The sequence below is a fragment of the Ambystoma mexicanum genome, chromosome 4p (assembly GCF_040938575.1).
Source record: "Ambystoma mexicanum isolate Mex_15411 chromosome 4p, UKY_AmexF1_1, whole genome shotgun sequence".
In the NCBI taxonomy this organism is placed as follows: Eukaryota; Metazoa; Chordata; class Amphibia; order Caudata; family Ambystomatidae; genus Ambystoma; species Ambystoma mexicanum.
Window position 1 is genome coordinate 113,212,795 of NC_090927.1, and position 16,066 is coordinate 113,228,860.

The 16,066-nt window shown below is 44.7% G+C and overlaps 1 protein-coding gene across 1 annotated transcript in view; it reads right to left on the minus strand.

The window, feature by feature from the left end:
• ATRAID (all-trans retinoic acid induced differentiation factor) overlaps window positions 1–16,066 on the minus strand; it is a 143,899-nt gene that overhangs the window by 47,912 nt on the left and 79,921 nt on the right. The window contains exon 5 of the mRNA XM_069605504.1: window positions 7,694–7,815. Within this exon, the coding sequence (XP_069461605.1) occupies window positions 7,694–7,815 (122 nt within the window). The remainder of the gene's footprint in view (window positions 1–7,693; window positions 7,816–16,066) is intronic.

The window sequence follows — 16,066 nt, forward strand, 5'->3', positions numbered from 1 at the left end:
TGAAGCTCACAACAGGTATAAAGGAGGCTATTAAACAGAAATGAAACTACAGGAGCACACAAGAAAGATGCAACAAAGACCATAGAAATGTACAACATTATGATGCACAAATTGCAGCTGCAGAAAACAACTGTGTTTAACTATTGCAGATTTTCTCAGTCAGGTGAAGGGCTTGTGGTGGAAATCACAGCAGAAATAAGATGGGTGAAAGCCGAGTATCGCAGGTGGCTGAGAAACCACTGCAGGTGCTGCGAGGTGGAAGTATGGCAGCAGCTAGCAAACTTTGCCAATTCTGGAAACCATAGTTGTATACGAGTTCTGCCAATAAATAGTGTTTTGGAAAAAGACTGGTGCACCCATATTGAGGCGCACGTTCACCGATAGATGAGGCAGTACAAATATCTGGGCATGGTTGCCGATCAACTTAAAATGGCACTCACACTGGGAGTAAACAAAAAATAAATGCACAAAGATAGTAAATACCATTAGTACATTCATTGGCGGAAATGGAGGTTGCCCATTAGAGACAATCTTACTTTTATATAACACTAAGATCGTATCATTCATGATGTATGGGATTGAGGTCTGGGGTCAGAAGCTGGGTGACGAAATACGCAAATGTGATGCAAAAATATTACAGAATTTGTCTAGAATGCCGCACACACATTCAATTGAGTATATACACCATTGGAATTGCATATGAAGTGTAGCTTCACAAGCCTTATATACAGAGTGGCAATGTGTTGCAAAAGACTGCAACACCTGGAGAATGGAACCATTATGGTTAGTTACCTCCAAGACTTTACCAAATTAGACCGTTGTGAAAATATAGGGACCCTAGGGAAGATCTTGAGTATTCACAAAAAGTGGTATGAAGGGTATAGGCTGACAAATAGTGGCTTACATTGTAGATTGCATAAATGCTGGCTCAAACAGAAGCTCACTACCTATAGTGTAGAGGATAATCTGATTCCATTATTGACTAAATGTAAATAGTGGCCCGTATGTCCAACACAGAATGCTCCAGGCTTCTAAACTAAAATACATCTCTGCCTACCCAAACAGTGGTGTCAGACAATATCTATTACTTAAATTCAACATCAGTGAAGTACTACAGTGTAGAGGCGCAAACATTGGTACTGACAGATCTGACCGCATGTGTCGATTATGCAGAGAAAATGCTTTGCAAACATTAGAACATATATTGGTTGATTGTGCTGTGCAAGTCTAAATAAGATCAGATCTAATAATTTGAAAGCATATGATAATGCTATTGACTATGATGATTGATCATTTGTAGGGTACAGATTCATGGAAGGAAATTATTTAAATGTTATATAATTTATTGTAACATTTTACCTGCAATATAGAGAAATGTTAAATGACCTATCTAAGGGGATTATAGATTGAACAGATAATATAAATATGTCGTATTTAATATAGTATTAAATTGTTATTTATATATTTTTGGATCATCTTTTAGTTATAAGGAAAACGCATTGAATCTTAATATGAAAAAGTTAGTGTGGACATTGGAAAATGTTGTATATTTGTGTGTTTATTTAATTTATATTGCGCGCCTTCTAACCCGGAGGCTTGAGGGCGATGACAAGACAGACAACATCAATACATATATTCAAGTATAGCAAAATAGAATCAAGATAAGCAAAAGGTATAACCATCACAACCCCCTCGTAACTACTGATCAGGTATTAAACCAGCAAGATGACCATAATAACAATCTCGGGGAACAAGCCATACAAATTATTGACTCCCAAGAGCTAAATTCAAAGAATCAAATAACAATTCGATGTCCATTTGGGCAGATATTTGCATTGTCTGATAAAAGCAGGTAAGGAGCACACCCCACATTCCACTAGAATACAATCACTATTGGGTGGTGAGCACCAGTCACTCAAGTTTATCCTTTTGATGATCACCAAGTCCGACTACTCCTGGGCCTGATCTCTGGCGTAGCCATGCAAGAATCTTGTAGCGCAACGCTTCTTTGGTCTCTTTTTCGTTAGTTTTCTGAATGTTAGTTATAATAAAGTCTCTGGTCCATTACGAAATCATGGGAGTTCAAGTTCCTTATCGTTGGCATTTGTGATTTTTTTAAATTGTAGATTTTGTAAGGATATCCTTTTCAGTTTGGTGTTCATGGCTGTGGGCTGTTTAACCTCTTTATGGCCAACATTTAGCTCATGTAAAAATAAGGATGGAACAATTTCCTGTGTTGAGTCTACACTAGAGTTTTTGCCCTTTCCTTACCTGACAGAATTGGTCCAGTGGATCCCACAACGAGTCCTTGATGTATAGATCAGTTTGAGTGACGTGATCTATCATTTCCTTTTGTGTGGGAGTTTGGCAGGCAGTATTTACCTTCAATGCCTGTGGCAAAACATCAACACTAGAAGGCCAGTGAGTCAGAGGTCGCGTTCACTTTCGACGGGCGTAGATCTGCTGTCCAGTCGTTTAAAGCATCCACCAGAAGACCCAGGTCAAATGGTTCTTTGCAAAGGCGTAGCTCTTTAGCAATGTTGGCCATGAGCAAAGGCCACTGGGAAAGGGCCATGTACTCAAGTTGTTCAAGTTTGGGTGTACCCCTCCCTTGAGGTGCAAGAGATGGTAAGATTGAAGATATCTCAGGCCTTGTTAATAGTGGAACATTTGGGGTCAGCACAGGCTCCCCGTTATCCATAGAGCTATGTGAGCTAGCCAACGGTACATGTACTATATGGCTTGCTTTCAATGAAGGTCTGTCCATGATCTGTATTGAATTTAGTTCTATGCGCGGGAGGATAGGGTCTTCGGAAAGAGTCATTTTTGCAATCGGGAGATTGCTTTGGTTATGTTGCACTCTTAATCTTCTGCGCTCAACATATATGTTGTCTAATGTATGTACAAAGCCGATTTGGCTATATGTATATTAAATAAATAAATCAAAAATAAAAATAGGTCTTTCAGTCAATCTAACATTCAGATGGGGTGTAATGGAAAAATGTGGATAGAGGAACAGATCTCTGAAAATATACATCACACAGGGACAGGCGACAAATGATTGTGCACACTGACCTACAGAATATGGAGATTTATACATTAACCTCACACATTTAATTCCAAAGTTATATACAAAATTAGAAATGAATCTCCAGAAGTTAGGAATGATTTGCCCCTCGCTTCCGTTTCATGGGACTAGTGAAAACCACACCTCAGTAACAAGCTCAGAGTAGGAGTCAACAATATAAAATGGCATGCACACAGAATATAGGGATTAATACTGGGAGAAGAATATGTCTGGAAAGAGGTGGCCAAGGGGAGAACTGAAACCATCTGTGTGACTTTCCCCCATGCAGACTGGAGACAGAAGCCATTGAAAGGGGGTTGACCAACTAATTTTAGAAATATGTTTCTAGACAGCCACCTGAAAAGAGATTTCTGGAGTAATTGCAGACTGGCAGGCTCCCTGCTGATTCTTTATAAATGATAAGCTTTTGGAACTCCGAGATCACCCCAAATTGACCCTATATTATCATTGGTAACATTCCTCCAGGCCACAAAGACCCTGGTGCAGTGTTAGATATAATGCCATGTCTCCCCATTCACAGTGAATATAAGGCGGCATGCCATTTCCTTAAATTCCAGTGCATTTTGTATTAAGAGGTGCAATTTAAAACTGAATGCAATTTTGGAGCAACTTAAATCTTAAATGTATAATGCTTTTGCAAAAGTAGGCACCACTTAAAACAGAAATCTATGGATTAAGCCCGTGTAGAATCATATGGACCATATTGTATTCTTGGCATACAACTGTCTAAGAGCTGCTATGTTTTAAAGTAGCTAGGGGAGGCCTAGCTTAAACCTTAACTTACTCTGCTCACGTTTCTGTTGTGGCCATCATATCTATGTCGGCCATGCCTCTTTTTTCCTCTTTCCATGGCACTGAAACCCTGGTCTCTATGCTAATATTCACCCAGATTTTCTACAGTTCATCTTCTTTGCCTTGCAGTTTACCAACTTGCACCGATTAGTTCTATTACCAACTCCTCGATCAGACTTCTCTTTCAGTTATCTGCTCACGATTTATCACTACTGCTCTTTTCCATTTAATGGCTATCTTTAGAAAGCCAAATGGCTGAGATTCAAAAGCCTTCCTGGTATGGCACTTCTCTATCTTTGCTCCAATGTCTCTTTCTAGGTACCTTCCCCACTCTCTAAACCAAATCTCATTTTCTTCTAACTGTGCCTCTCCCCTCTTGCCCCCAATTACTGTTTCGTTCTTTTTCACTGCTCGCTCCCAAATACCGAAACACACTCCCTCTTCACGTCTAACCCATTTCCTCAGTTCTGTACTCTGCTTAAGACCTATTTTCCTTTTAATGTCCCCGCAACCATCTTGCGTGGTACTCTAGCTTTTAGCGAAACTATTCTTTGCTATCCTACTGAATTTCATCTGACTACATACCCATGTTTCACTGGTTATTGAATCATATGCTTCCTTTCTTCTCCTAAGAGTGAATGTATATACCTACTTTATAGTGAGTGTGTGGCCTAGAAGTTTTACTCTCTTTTTGTGTGTTTTAAATGCCTAACAAATCATTGTATATTTGTTTACTCAGTGTAACTGGAACTATTGGTGTTGCTCTATGTGGATTCATTGCAGCATTAGACCACTGTCACACCCTTCGTGAGAGTAAGTATCGCTGCTTTGCTACCTTACCTTGATTTGGTTCAGTTTGGCTAATCTCTCAGTATTATCCCTTCTCAAGTAATAGTTTGGCCTCCCGAAATCCACCCCCATGGTTGATTTTGGAAATACATGAACACAGGGAAGGACTTCTGAAGTTCTACCGGCCTTCTTTATAAGGTAGTATCATAGTGTTTCTCTATGCGTATCTCTATCCATCTGATTCTATAATACTTAATGGCTTTTCACTTTACTGCATAGGAGTTTACTTGTGCTTCTGACTTGAATACTATTCAAACTGTTTTAGGAGTCCAGTGTAGGTGCTCCATATGTGAATTTAGTGATATTAATGACCTATTTTAATTGCAAAGAGTCGTTCAGGCCTAATTATTGTATTTTTATACTTTACTTTCCAACTTGAATTACTGGAGTGTTGGCCGTGTACCTCGAACCAGTACACCACCCCCACAATCTCTAAAGTCTAGGCCTTACTGCTCCGTCACCTTCCTTAATAGAGTTTGGCTAGACATGCGCGTCTTTTCCTTGTTTATCATAATAAGAGTGGCCTTTCAGAATCTTCCGCTAAGTAGGATTCTCAAATTCCACCTCAACAACCCCCTTTCAAAAAATAAAATGTTGCCCAAATTCCCAAACCATGATTTGTGACGTTAGATGAAAAACAGTTTAGTATTGCCGTTGAGAGCCCTTTTAGGAAACCACAGGGCCAATAATTGGCAAAGCCCACTGAGCCAGTAGCGATCGCCAAGAGTACCAGCTGCACAGTGCAATAACTCAAGCAATCAGCCCACAAAAATGTCCCACAATGGTTCACAAATCCAGGTCACACTGGCCTGTTTGGTCAGCCCTTTTAGTAGTTCCCTATAGTCCTGTCCAAAATTGCCCCCTCCATCTCTCAATCTGAATTTTAAGACTCTGCTACTTTCATTCATTGTTTGCATTCTACAAATAGCCAATTGTTCTTTTAACCCTTTCACTTTCTGCCAAAGGCTCTCTAATCGCTGCAGGTTTGATTTCCTAGTATTGTTTGGAGTCTCCACTTCTTGTGCACTGCATTTCTCGCTCTGTGCTCCAATAAAAACGTTCCAGCGTCGGTTTAACATTGTTGGGTTAAGGCACTAGTTCCCTCCTGAAATACAACTTATTAACTGGTACAGTCTAGAAGCACCAGGAAGAGGGCGAAGAAGAGAATGTTTAAGGGGGAGACAGGCAAGACATGGTATCCCCACGTTCCCTGTGAGAATCAACTTAACCCTCCCCCAGCCTTTATGGGCTATTGTATAGCAGTTCCCCATCAATTTTCCTCATTCAACCTACTATAGTACTGGAACGGGGAAGAGGCGCCTAGGAGTAGTGAACACTAGTAACCTATTTCACCACTCTAGTACTGAGATGAGGAAGATGCCCTCAGAGTATTGCGAAGGTCAGGCAAGTCCCTCTAATTGTAGTCAGGCAATTCTAATTGAAGACTCACACTTGCAACCTGTCAAGTGGTTGCAGGTATGTAAGAAGGGAGGAAACTAGCAACCCAGAGACCAACTGGGTGGCCTGTGTGGGAGAGTCCATCAGGGAGTCCAGTTTGTGAGGGGGCAGCCGTGGTGGGCCCTGCAGTGAAGGATTTGTGGTGCCCAGGAGTAGGAGGGCCGAAAGGAAACCACAAGTTTGGGGGCTGCAAACGAAGGAGAGGAAGAAAGGCAGCTGCCAACGTCAGTGTAAGCAGAGCAGAGAGGAGCCGACAGCGAGGACCGAAAAGAGCAACAAGAGAGCGAGCGAAGCTCGTAAGCGAAAGAAAGCGAAAGAAAGCCATCGAGCAGAGCAGAAAACAAGCAGTGCAGCTGCCTGGAGGAAACGCCAAGGACCGATGAGTAAAAGGAGAAAGTCACTCGAATCGGGGCGCTCCAGGGGGCTGTGTGGAAAGCAAGGCAAGTGCTGAACAAGTGAAACACCATGAAGCTAATGAAATAGAGATCGCAGGTTGGGTGAAGCTTAAACGGCAAAGCCAATAGTAACAAGTATTGAATAACGCATTGAATGAAAACTTTGAGTAAAGTTACAACAAGCGACAAATGCATATGAACAGCAACCATTGTTTTGTGAAAGCCAAGCAAGCGGCAAGAAAGCAAGAGTGGAAGATTGCGAGACAGCATGACCGCAAAGTGGTAAAGGAGCGAAATAACCATTAAGTGAACTCTTGTAATTGAATACAGTGTGGCAAAGCAAAGGATTGTTCCAAGTTGTGTAACACAGTGTGGCAAAGCCAAGAGGCTGACGAAGAGAAGCCAAGTGAGTGGGAGCATCCACACAGCAGGAAGGCAGAACCTGTGTGGGTCAAAGAGCTTAAGGTCACTGTTTGCACGACCTGTAATGGGTGAATCGTGTGGTCCGACAACTGTGCCTACACCAGGGAACCCTCAATTGTGGAAGCCAAAGACCTTGTTAAAGCAAACCAAGAAAGAGTAAGCTGAATTAATTAAAAGTCTTGGGGAAGGGAATCCTGAGACTTGATGAACTTTAATGTTGTCTTAAGGACAGAATCCTCAAGACCCTTTTATGTGGAACTGTGTTGCCTTGAACTTTGGCAAGAGAGCCCCAAGGATTTGTGGAACTGTTGTGAACTTAAGAACGGTAATCCAGAGACGTTTTTGTGGAACTTTCCTGAACTTGGGGAAAAAAGAGCTGAAAAGGAAGCCAGGAGCTGGAAGAGCTCAGAACGTTTGTTTGATCACCATTTAATTAATTGTTGACATCTCTACACATTGTTTAGCTTTAGTTGCGAGGGCAAGGATAGGTTTTGGACACAAACTTTCCTTAGTTTCGTTCAGGTAGGGAAATCACACCTTTGCATAGGGTGGGAAAGGCCTTCAACCATCTGACATTTTAGTTAATAAACCATTTTATTTTGAACTTTGAATCTGTTTGTGTCTTGCTTCATGAGTACCAAGAAATGTTAAGGGGCACAGCAGTCCTTGCAGGTTTCATTCTTCATACCCATTTGTCCTGTGCTGTTGCAGCTGCTCCGCTGATTCTGACACACAAGTCTATTGGTTTCGTTCTGCACACTTTCCCAGTAAGCGTTCCCTCCAGGACAGGAGGGCGACGACGGGAGGGCTCTAAGGGAGTGAACAAGAGGAAGCAAAAAGGATACAATTACTCTTTGTTTACAGGAGAACAACAAGACAACTTCCTGCCCAGATCAGCGTATACAAAACCTGAAGTATAGCACCAGAATCTGCCCAGAAGGGAAATAAAGGTAAAGAGCGAGGTTCCGGATCAAGGGCATACATGGGGTTTGAAACGGATCCGTGGTTGTTCGTGGAGCAGAGTGACAACTAGAATTATATGAAATTAGAGTTGGTACTTGTTAGGCAAGATTTGGTGGAGTACCATTTGGGTGCACTACAACAACCTTGACCTCCTGGCAATAGGAACCCAACCTTTGGTATAGGTCTGTACTACACAGGTTGGTAGTGTGGCTGAGCAGCCAAGATTATCTCAATAGGGGTCAATGTGAGCTGTAGGGTGGTTACACAGATTCACAGTGACTATTTTTTAAATTAAACTCTTACACTCAAGGGGCGTTATACACAGAAGCATTTTACAATGGTGCAATCCCATTGGAAAACATTCTGTGAATCAGGACCAAGGTTTCTTGATTAAACAATTATTAATTTAACAGTCAGTTTGAATAAGCCTTCTTCAGAAGGGGCAATATACCAGTAACACACAAATACACTATCAGTTTCTCTAAATCAGCAAGTACCCATTTGGGAGGGCACACAGACACTTCCTACACTCTCAGGTGACTTAAATAGCTAGGACATTAATATATCACTGATACATTTAGAGCAATACTGAGTTTGGTGTCTAAGAAAAGGATTATTAGAATAAAACAAGAGATCACACAATTATTCTGAAGCATGCAAGTATTTGTAGAAAAGTAGAATCAATGTAGGATCAGAAGCTGAGAGAAAGATAGAAGATGCAAGCAACTCTACAGAAGCAACCAAAACAAGTTTCAACTGAGAACAAGTAAGGCTACACAACAAGAGGTAAGTTCTTAGACTGTACAGTACCTTTGGTTATAAGAAATGGTTCCAGCTGGCTTCTATTCCTGTGCAGCTCTGCAGATCCTGATGTTCCTGGGCCTCAGTCATGGGGACAAGAGGGAGGACTTCTGGGGACTCCTGCACTGCAATGGGACGGTCTGCAGCAGCAGCGGGCAAACTTAAATTCAGCGGCACTTCACGGTTTCAGCTCCTTGCGTCTCAGCAAATAGCACCACTGCGGTTCTCGGATACCACTTTGGACTTTCCTCGCATCTGGGGTCTAGCACTCTGTTGAGGTGGCTCTGGCTTTATCAGTCCTACTTCCTGGGAGTCCGGAGGATCTTCCTGGAGGTCGGGCCAGACTTAAAAGTGATGCATTCAATTTGGTGTTCCTTTCCGTGGCACTTGGGTTCCAACAGCAGCAGCAGCGGAAGTACAGTCAGCTTTGAGAGGATGTCCAAACAAGTTCACTCTGGAGTTGATTGGTCCCACCAACTCAGGGGGAGAAGTCGCCCTTGCAGGGCTTCTCTAGTCGAAGCAAATTCAGAGCTTCAGCACAGCAGCAGGGCTTCACCGGGCAAACCAACGCTTCCAAGTTCTTCTTCAGATTCCTTCGTCCGGTGGTCGACCTTTTCTTTGACACCAAACTCAGCCTCAGCATTGCTCGAAACGTACCAGTGATATATTAATGTCCACAAGGTCCTAGTTATTTAAGTCCCAGCAAAAATCCTTGCCTTTTATGCAGGTTTCTCCTATTTATTCCAGCCTAGCTGCCAATCACACAGCAGGGTGGCTGTCCTCCAAGTAAGATGTAGGCTAAGTGAGGCCTTGTCGCTTGAAGCGGTTACTGACCCTGCTGGTGTGTGAGCCTTATGACCTTTCTGAGCCCCAGGTGAGGTAACAAGGCCCCGTACCCTCCTGGGCTTAGACCGCATTGCTTTTGACTTGCCATCTGCCCCCCCCCCCCGACCACCCGCATGCAGCATCACCATTTCCTCTTCCCCCCTTGTTGCTCTCTGTGTTCTCCTCCCTCCTCCCATCCTGCCCACCAGCCGTGATTGAGTGAGGCCTTTCCATCTGGAGCCAGGTGAGCGTGTCCCGGTGAGCCTAGCGCCCATCATTTGGGCCTTAGGGATTAAACACCCGTGCCCCCAGGCCATTTTAGCTCCCATCTTGCCTGCTCCTCCCCATCCCGCTCCCCCCTCCCGATGCGAGCCCCTCCGCCTCCCGGACCACCTCCCTGCCCTGATTGGTCTACCCGAAGGCCATAGCTGACCCTCCCAGGGCAGCCCTCAGCCCGGCAGACCCTGCGGCTAAGTGCCAGAAGGCCAAGGGCGGCTCCTTCATTGGCGGGTCCAGGATGTGTCTGCAGGTGTCAGCAGGGGAAGCCTGAGAAGCCAGCAGTTACCAGACACCAACAAAAACCGAAAGTGTGGCATCGGTGGGGTGTAGAGGAATTATTCTACACCAAAAAGCCCCCGCCACTCTACCTTACATTTCCATAACATAGACTGCCATAGACTTAGCCCATGCATACTTAGAAAGGTGTGTGACCAGCAGCCCAAATCTCTCCATGACAGTACTGAAAATGTTGCCTTGCATCCTAACATACTAATCAATGTTAACAAGTGTCACAGCTGGAGGAAATTGATAACATTAGCATGCGCCATATCTAGATACGATTGTGAATATTAGCATCGCCCACACTTGAATGCTAGCATGTGCCACACTTAGAATTTGAGGACATTAGCCTGCGCCGTATCTAGATAGGATTGTGAATGTTAGCATCTGCCACACTTGGATGGAAACTGAATGTTAGCATGTGCCACACTTAGAATTTGAGGACATTAGCCTGCGCCGTATCTAGATAGGATTGTGAATGTTAGCATCTGCCACACTTGGATGGAAACTGAATGTTAGCATGTGCCACACTTATGACGGAACTATGCAGGTCAGCATGTTAAATGTCATAACCCACTAACCAATATAAGCTCAAACTCTCTGCATACTTATATCACTGAAAAACACACAACCATCTCTCGCACAACAAGCTGCACACACTTCACCACACCGCAACACATAAGCTTCACCAACAGCACACGCGGACTGACACCGATCCAATACCTGCACCATAGCTCAGCTCCCGGTGTCCACAGAGTTGTAGCTGCCAACAGTATACCAACCCTCTCACTATTCTACTCCCTCTTCATCTTACTAACCCTTCCCACCTTCTCGTTTACAGATCCGCCAGAGCGCCTGGGGACCAATTCCGTTGGTGATTGTGCACTATACAAGTACCTTTAACGTAACATAACAGTGTGTGCCGGGTCTAGAAAGTTACAACTGTAAGTAAAGTCAATTTCATTTCACTGCTCTTGGAAACAGTAGTTATGTTATCCAAGAGAAGGTATTTAAACCTTTGGGAAATCTAAGAGACTTCCCTGTGCCACTGCACTGAAAGTGCTGTGTGTCACAATGTAAAAAGGTGATGCCTATAGAGTTTGTCAGACTCAAAAACCAAAAGAAAAACAGAGTTCAATGTAAACAAAAACTGCATGAGAGAGTGGGAAAAAAGGTCCAGCAAAAGAGCTGGGGGATCTCTAAGGTAGCAGGGAATTAGCACATTTCTGAGAATTCTCCCCAACAGTCACCTCATGTCCTCTGAGGCAAGAGATTGTGTGAAAGAGACTTGGCCACAGAAGTCCCTGCTATTTTGGAAACTAACTGTAACCTTGTGCTGGCGAGGCTCAGGAGTGTGCTGTGCTCAAGAGTCCTGCCTTGCCCCTTGCTACAAACGTGGGGAGGGGAAGACCCCTGCCATACCATACTGACTTATTTGGTCAATACTTTTCTTGTGAACATTATCTCACACTATTTTGTAACGTAGCGGTAAGGATTGGCAATATTTATTTTTAGTATATGCCCTTTTTATTTGATTAAGACACCACTGGGACTGCATTATTATTTCATGGTCGTAGCTTGCTCCCATCTTAGCATTAGATTAAGCGTGTATCTCACCCATTGTTACAGTTCAATAAACACCCTTGAACTGTGATCATTTGTGTCCATCTTGCTATTGCCACCAGGAGATCCTTACACCTGGAGACCTACGTGCACTCCAATGCTCTGGAGCAACTTTCTGGAATCAGGTAAGCAATACCTTTTTCCCCCCATAATACCTTTGGTTAGAAGAAAATGTTTGTAGTGGATGCTCTGCGATGTTGCAGCTCTGGACCGGACCTCTGGATTCCGTGATCTGATGACTGAAGGCAGGACAAAGGATGGGATCTCTAGGCAGCAGTCCCGAGGGTCAGACCTCTGCTACTGCTCTCTTCAACTTTGGTCACTCTGTGGTTTTAGCGCTTTTTCTGCAGCACCAATAAAGGACATAGTTCGCCCGGTCAATCTTCTTTGCTTCCTACAGCCACCTACTCTGATGAGGGGGTCTGGGCAAGATGGATCGGATCTCTGGAGTGTCCTGGAGGGATCAGCAAGGATTTGGACGGACCTGGCCTTTCCACGATGATGCACTCGGTATGAGCAGCAGGTATCCTGGTATTGGGGTTACGCAGCTCTGGAAACTCAGGAGATGGCTCAAATCAAAGTTAGTTTTGGGACTGGTTGTTCCCACCAGCCAAAGCGAAGGAGTCGGCCTCTTCAGAGTTACTCTGTCGCACAGAAAACAGGGTCAGGACAGCAGTGGTCGCTTCACAGCGTTGCAGGCATCGCTGGTCGACTTGCTTTTCACCCCAGAAGACTCACCTTTTATACAGTTCCAGTACACACTCCTCTGAAATCTCCCTTAGAAATTTACAGAAAGGGGCGTTTGGCTGTCCAATCAGGACAGCTAGACCCCCCCCCCCATGGAAGCTGATTCTATTCAGGCAATCGGTAGACAAAGGAGAGGGGGATGGAAAATTCCTCCCCAATTCCTGCCATCTGGAGCCTAGGCGGGGCCACTCAAGGGATCCCGCCAAAGGGGGGGGGGGGGGGGGGGGAAGAACGCACACACACACACACATACACACACCCCCGCCTCCCCCAACAGAAAACAACAAACCATGCTAGTAATGACAAAGAAAGAAAGGAGGCCCCAAGTTGGTACTTGGGTGCCCCTATTGTGCATTACCAATCTCAGACTGTAAAGTTTTAAGTACTAAGTATCTCTATCGTTAAGAGCTGTAGTTACTCTAGGATAAAGAAAAGAATCTCAAAAGAATACCCTAAGGGATCCCAGCAACACTGTCCATAAAAAGCTGCGTGCTGCAATAGTAAAATACAGATGCCTCAAGAGTTATGGAGAAAATAAACTCCATTGTATAGGTAAAATACGAAGAATAGAGTTCCAAAAGACAGAGCCTATAAGAATAAATGAGTGGAAAAAGGCTCCACTCGTTCAGGATTTATAGAAAAAGGTTCAGCAGTCCAGCAAAAAGTGCTGGGGGTCTCACTAGGAGAGGGGATGAAGCATACAAATGATAAATCTCCTCAACACCGGGTGGTAACCGTTCGTCCTTGGAGCTTGTAAAAAAAGGCACCAAAACTGAAGACCGACATGGGAGTATGAAGAAGCCTTGCTGAGAGTCCTTTCTCACGACTGCTGCTGCGACATCCCTTCCAGAGTACCTCCTTTCATCACCACGACCAAGGAACAGGAGACCGGGTCCACTGCTGTTGCATCGTGAAAGAATCCAGCTGCATCTTCTTCATCACTCCTTAGGTACTGTGGGACTCAGGGTAGTACTTACTTCAAGCCATTTTGCCGCTCCTGTGTTACTGGAGTGCTGTATCTGGTGTTTGGGCATTCCCCCATACCATTCACCAAAGCCCAATTCTTGTCCGCCTATAGGGAGTCCTTTCCATGGTCCCCGATAACATTTCTGACCAACAAAAGCATCCTACTCATGAGTAATTGAAGTATCCTGTGGAACCTCACCATTTCTGCTGCTGTACCCCATACTGCACCCTCTTCAACTGACTTCTCTCCAAATTATTTTGAAAAAGTCTTAACTAGTTAGGGATGGAATGCTAAAGTATTGAGGTCATTGAAAAGTATTGCAAGTCATTGAAAGTATTGACTTGTTACTGATCTGCTAAATGACCCTTTTTATCCCTACAACAGAACATTTTCTGAGTGCCTATAACAAGTGACCCTCACTTACCATTGAACTGTGTTCATGATTTGTATTCTTTCCTATTATTGATTTACTCACCTACAGTATTGCTAATGTTGCTTAGTCTAAACAGAACTTAGAAACACAAATATAACTTTGCCTTGTGTATATAAAATAAATGTCTATTTTACTAAAACTACAAGTGTGTGAGTTTCTTTGGGCCAATGTATTTCCTGGGTTCACTGTACCTACCTACAGCTCACGTCCTCCTAAGATAAGTCTGGCAGCTCTGCCATTCTACCAAATCTTTGCGTAGTACAGACTTCTACGAAGAGATGAGGCCTGTATACAAAGGGATCGTTTTAGAGATCCTGTGGGTGGACCCCTAACGGGTAGTGTTGGTCACAAAGCTCCCTTTTTTTAACCACATGATTGGTGCATCCCTCAGCAGCATCCAGGTCTATCGACCGTAGCTGCACATTTCGGACCACTTTTCCTGGAAGCCTGCTGGTGAGTGTGTGTCTACCAGGGCCTCTAATCCAACTTCCTTTTCCAGCTCAAAAGCCCCGCAAGGCCCGTGTGCAGCCCCATCAGCCCCTTCCCCGATCGCTTCCCTTCCGTGTTTGCCTCCCCTAAGCCCGCCTTCCAGCCCGCCCCGCTCCCTGATTGGGCCCCATGTAGGTCATAACTAACTCTCCCAGGGCAGCCCTTCTGCCCGTGCAGCCCATGCGGCTAAGGGCCCTAAGGCCAAGGGCGGCTCCAACAGAGGCGGCGCCAAGAAGTGTCAGCAGGTGTCCGCAGGGGAAGCAGTGGCCGGCCGTCAACCATCATCTACGGGGACCAGTAAGGTAGGAGTGGCCTGGATCAGGAGTACAGCAACTACTTTGCCCCAGATTCCGAGCCACTTACCAAACCCAAAGCAAAGAAGCTAATTGCATTTTATGATATTTAGACTGCACTGATAGGCCTCTCTCCCACTATACAGGTCTTTCAAATTTAGCAGGGGTTCTGTCTCCTAATTGCATTGTATGATATTTAGACTGCATTGATAGACCTCTCTCCCACTATAGCAGGGGTTCTGTCCCATAATTGCATCGCATGATGTTGAGGTTGCACTGATAGGCCTCTCTCCCACTACACAGAACTCTCAAATTTAGCAGGGGTTCGGTCTCCTAATTGCACTGCATAATGTTTAGATCGCACCAATAGGCCTCTCCCCCACTATAGCAGGGGCTCCGTCTCCTAATTGCATTGGATGATGTCTAGGTTGCACTGTAAGGCCTCTCTCCCACTATACAGGTCTCCCAAATTTAGCAGGGGCTCTCTCCCCAGACTGCTGTGTAGGATGTTTAGATTGCACTGATAGGACTCTCACCCACTATACAGGTCTCTCAAATAATCTAACTGCGCTTAGTTCAGTACCCTACCAATCCCGAAAACCCACCACTACCTAACTCAACTAAACCCCATACCAACAGACCGCTTACACCTTTACCCCTTCCCCCGACAGTGTACCCTTAGGAAACACCCCCCCACCCACCGACAGAAAGCAACACTGAGCCAGAGAACACCCCAGCGTACCCAGAGAAGGAAACAGAGGTCACGGCGACCGCACAGGACAGCATAGAGGACCAACTACCACACTACGCCTGCACCTAGACTGAAAAATGGCCCGTACCAGAAAAGGACGCCGAGAAAGAACAAAACCGAGCAACAAGAGACGCGAACACACAACACCGACAGAACCCACAAGAAACAGCCCCATTGCAAGGAAACACGCCTAAAGCAGCCACAACCGGAACAAAATCTACAAGAGAAAAATCCTTATACCTCACATCTTACCTCGCAACAACCACGTTACACCGACACCCCAACACGGAAACCTCGAAACATGCAAAGAATTTCCTGATAGACGCAAAAAAAAGACGGGGGCAATCAACAAGAGAATGGGAAGGCTCCGACCCCATTACCCCTTACATTACAAGAACAGAGGGACAACACTGATTCCCACCACGCCCTGCACAATACGGCAAAGTACCAACAACCAGCAACGCCACTCCCCACCCAACAATCGGACCCAAAGAAGAAACCACTGCTGATCTTCATCCGAGTAGCATCACAGCAGAAACGCCAAGACTAATCAGCCCTGTTATCAACTTACTAGACCGCTTCAATGAAGAAGCAGCCGTAGCCGTTCTTCA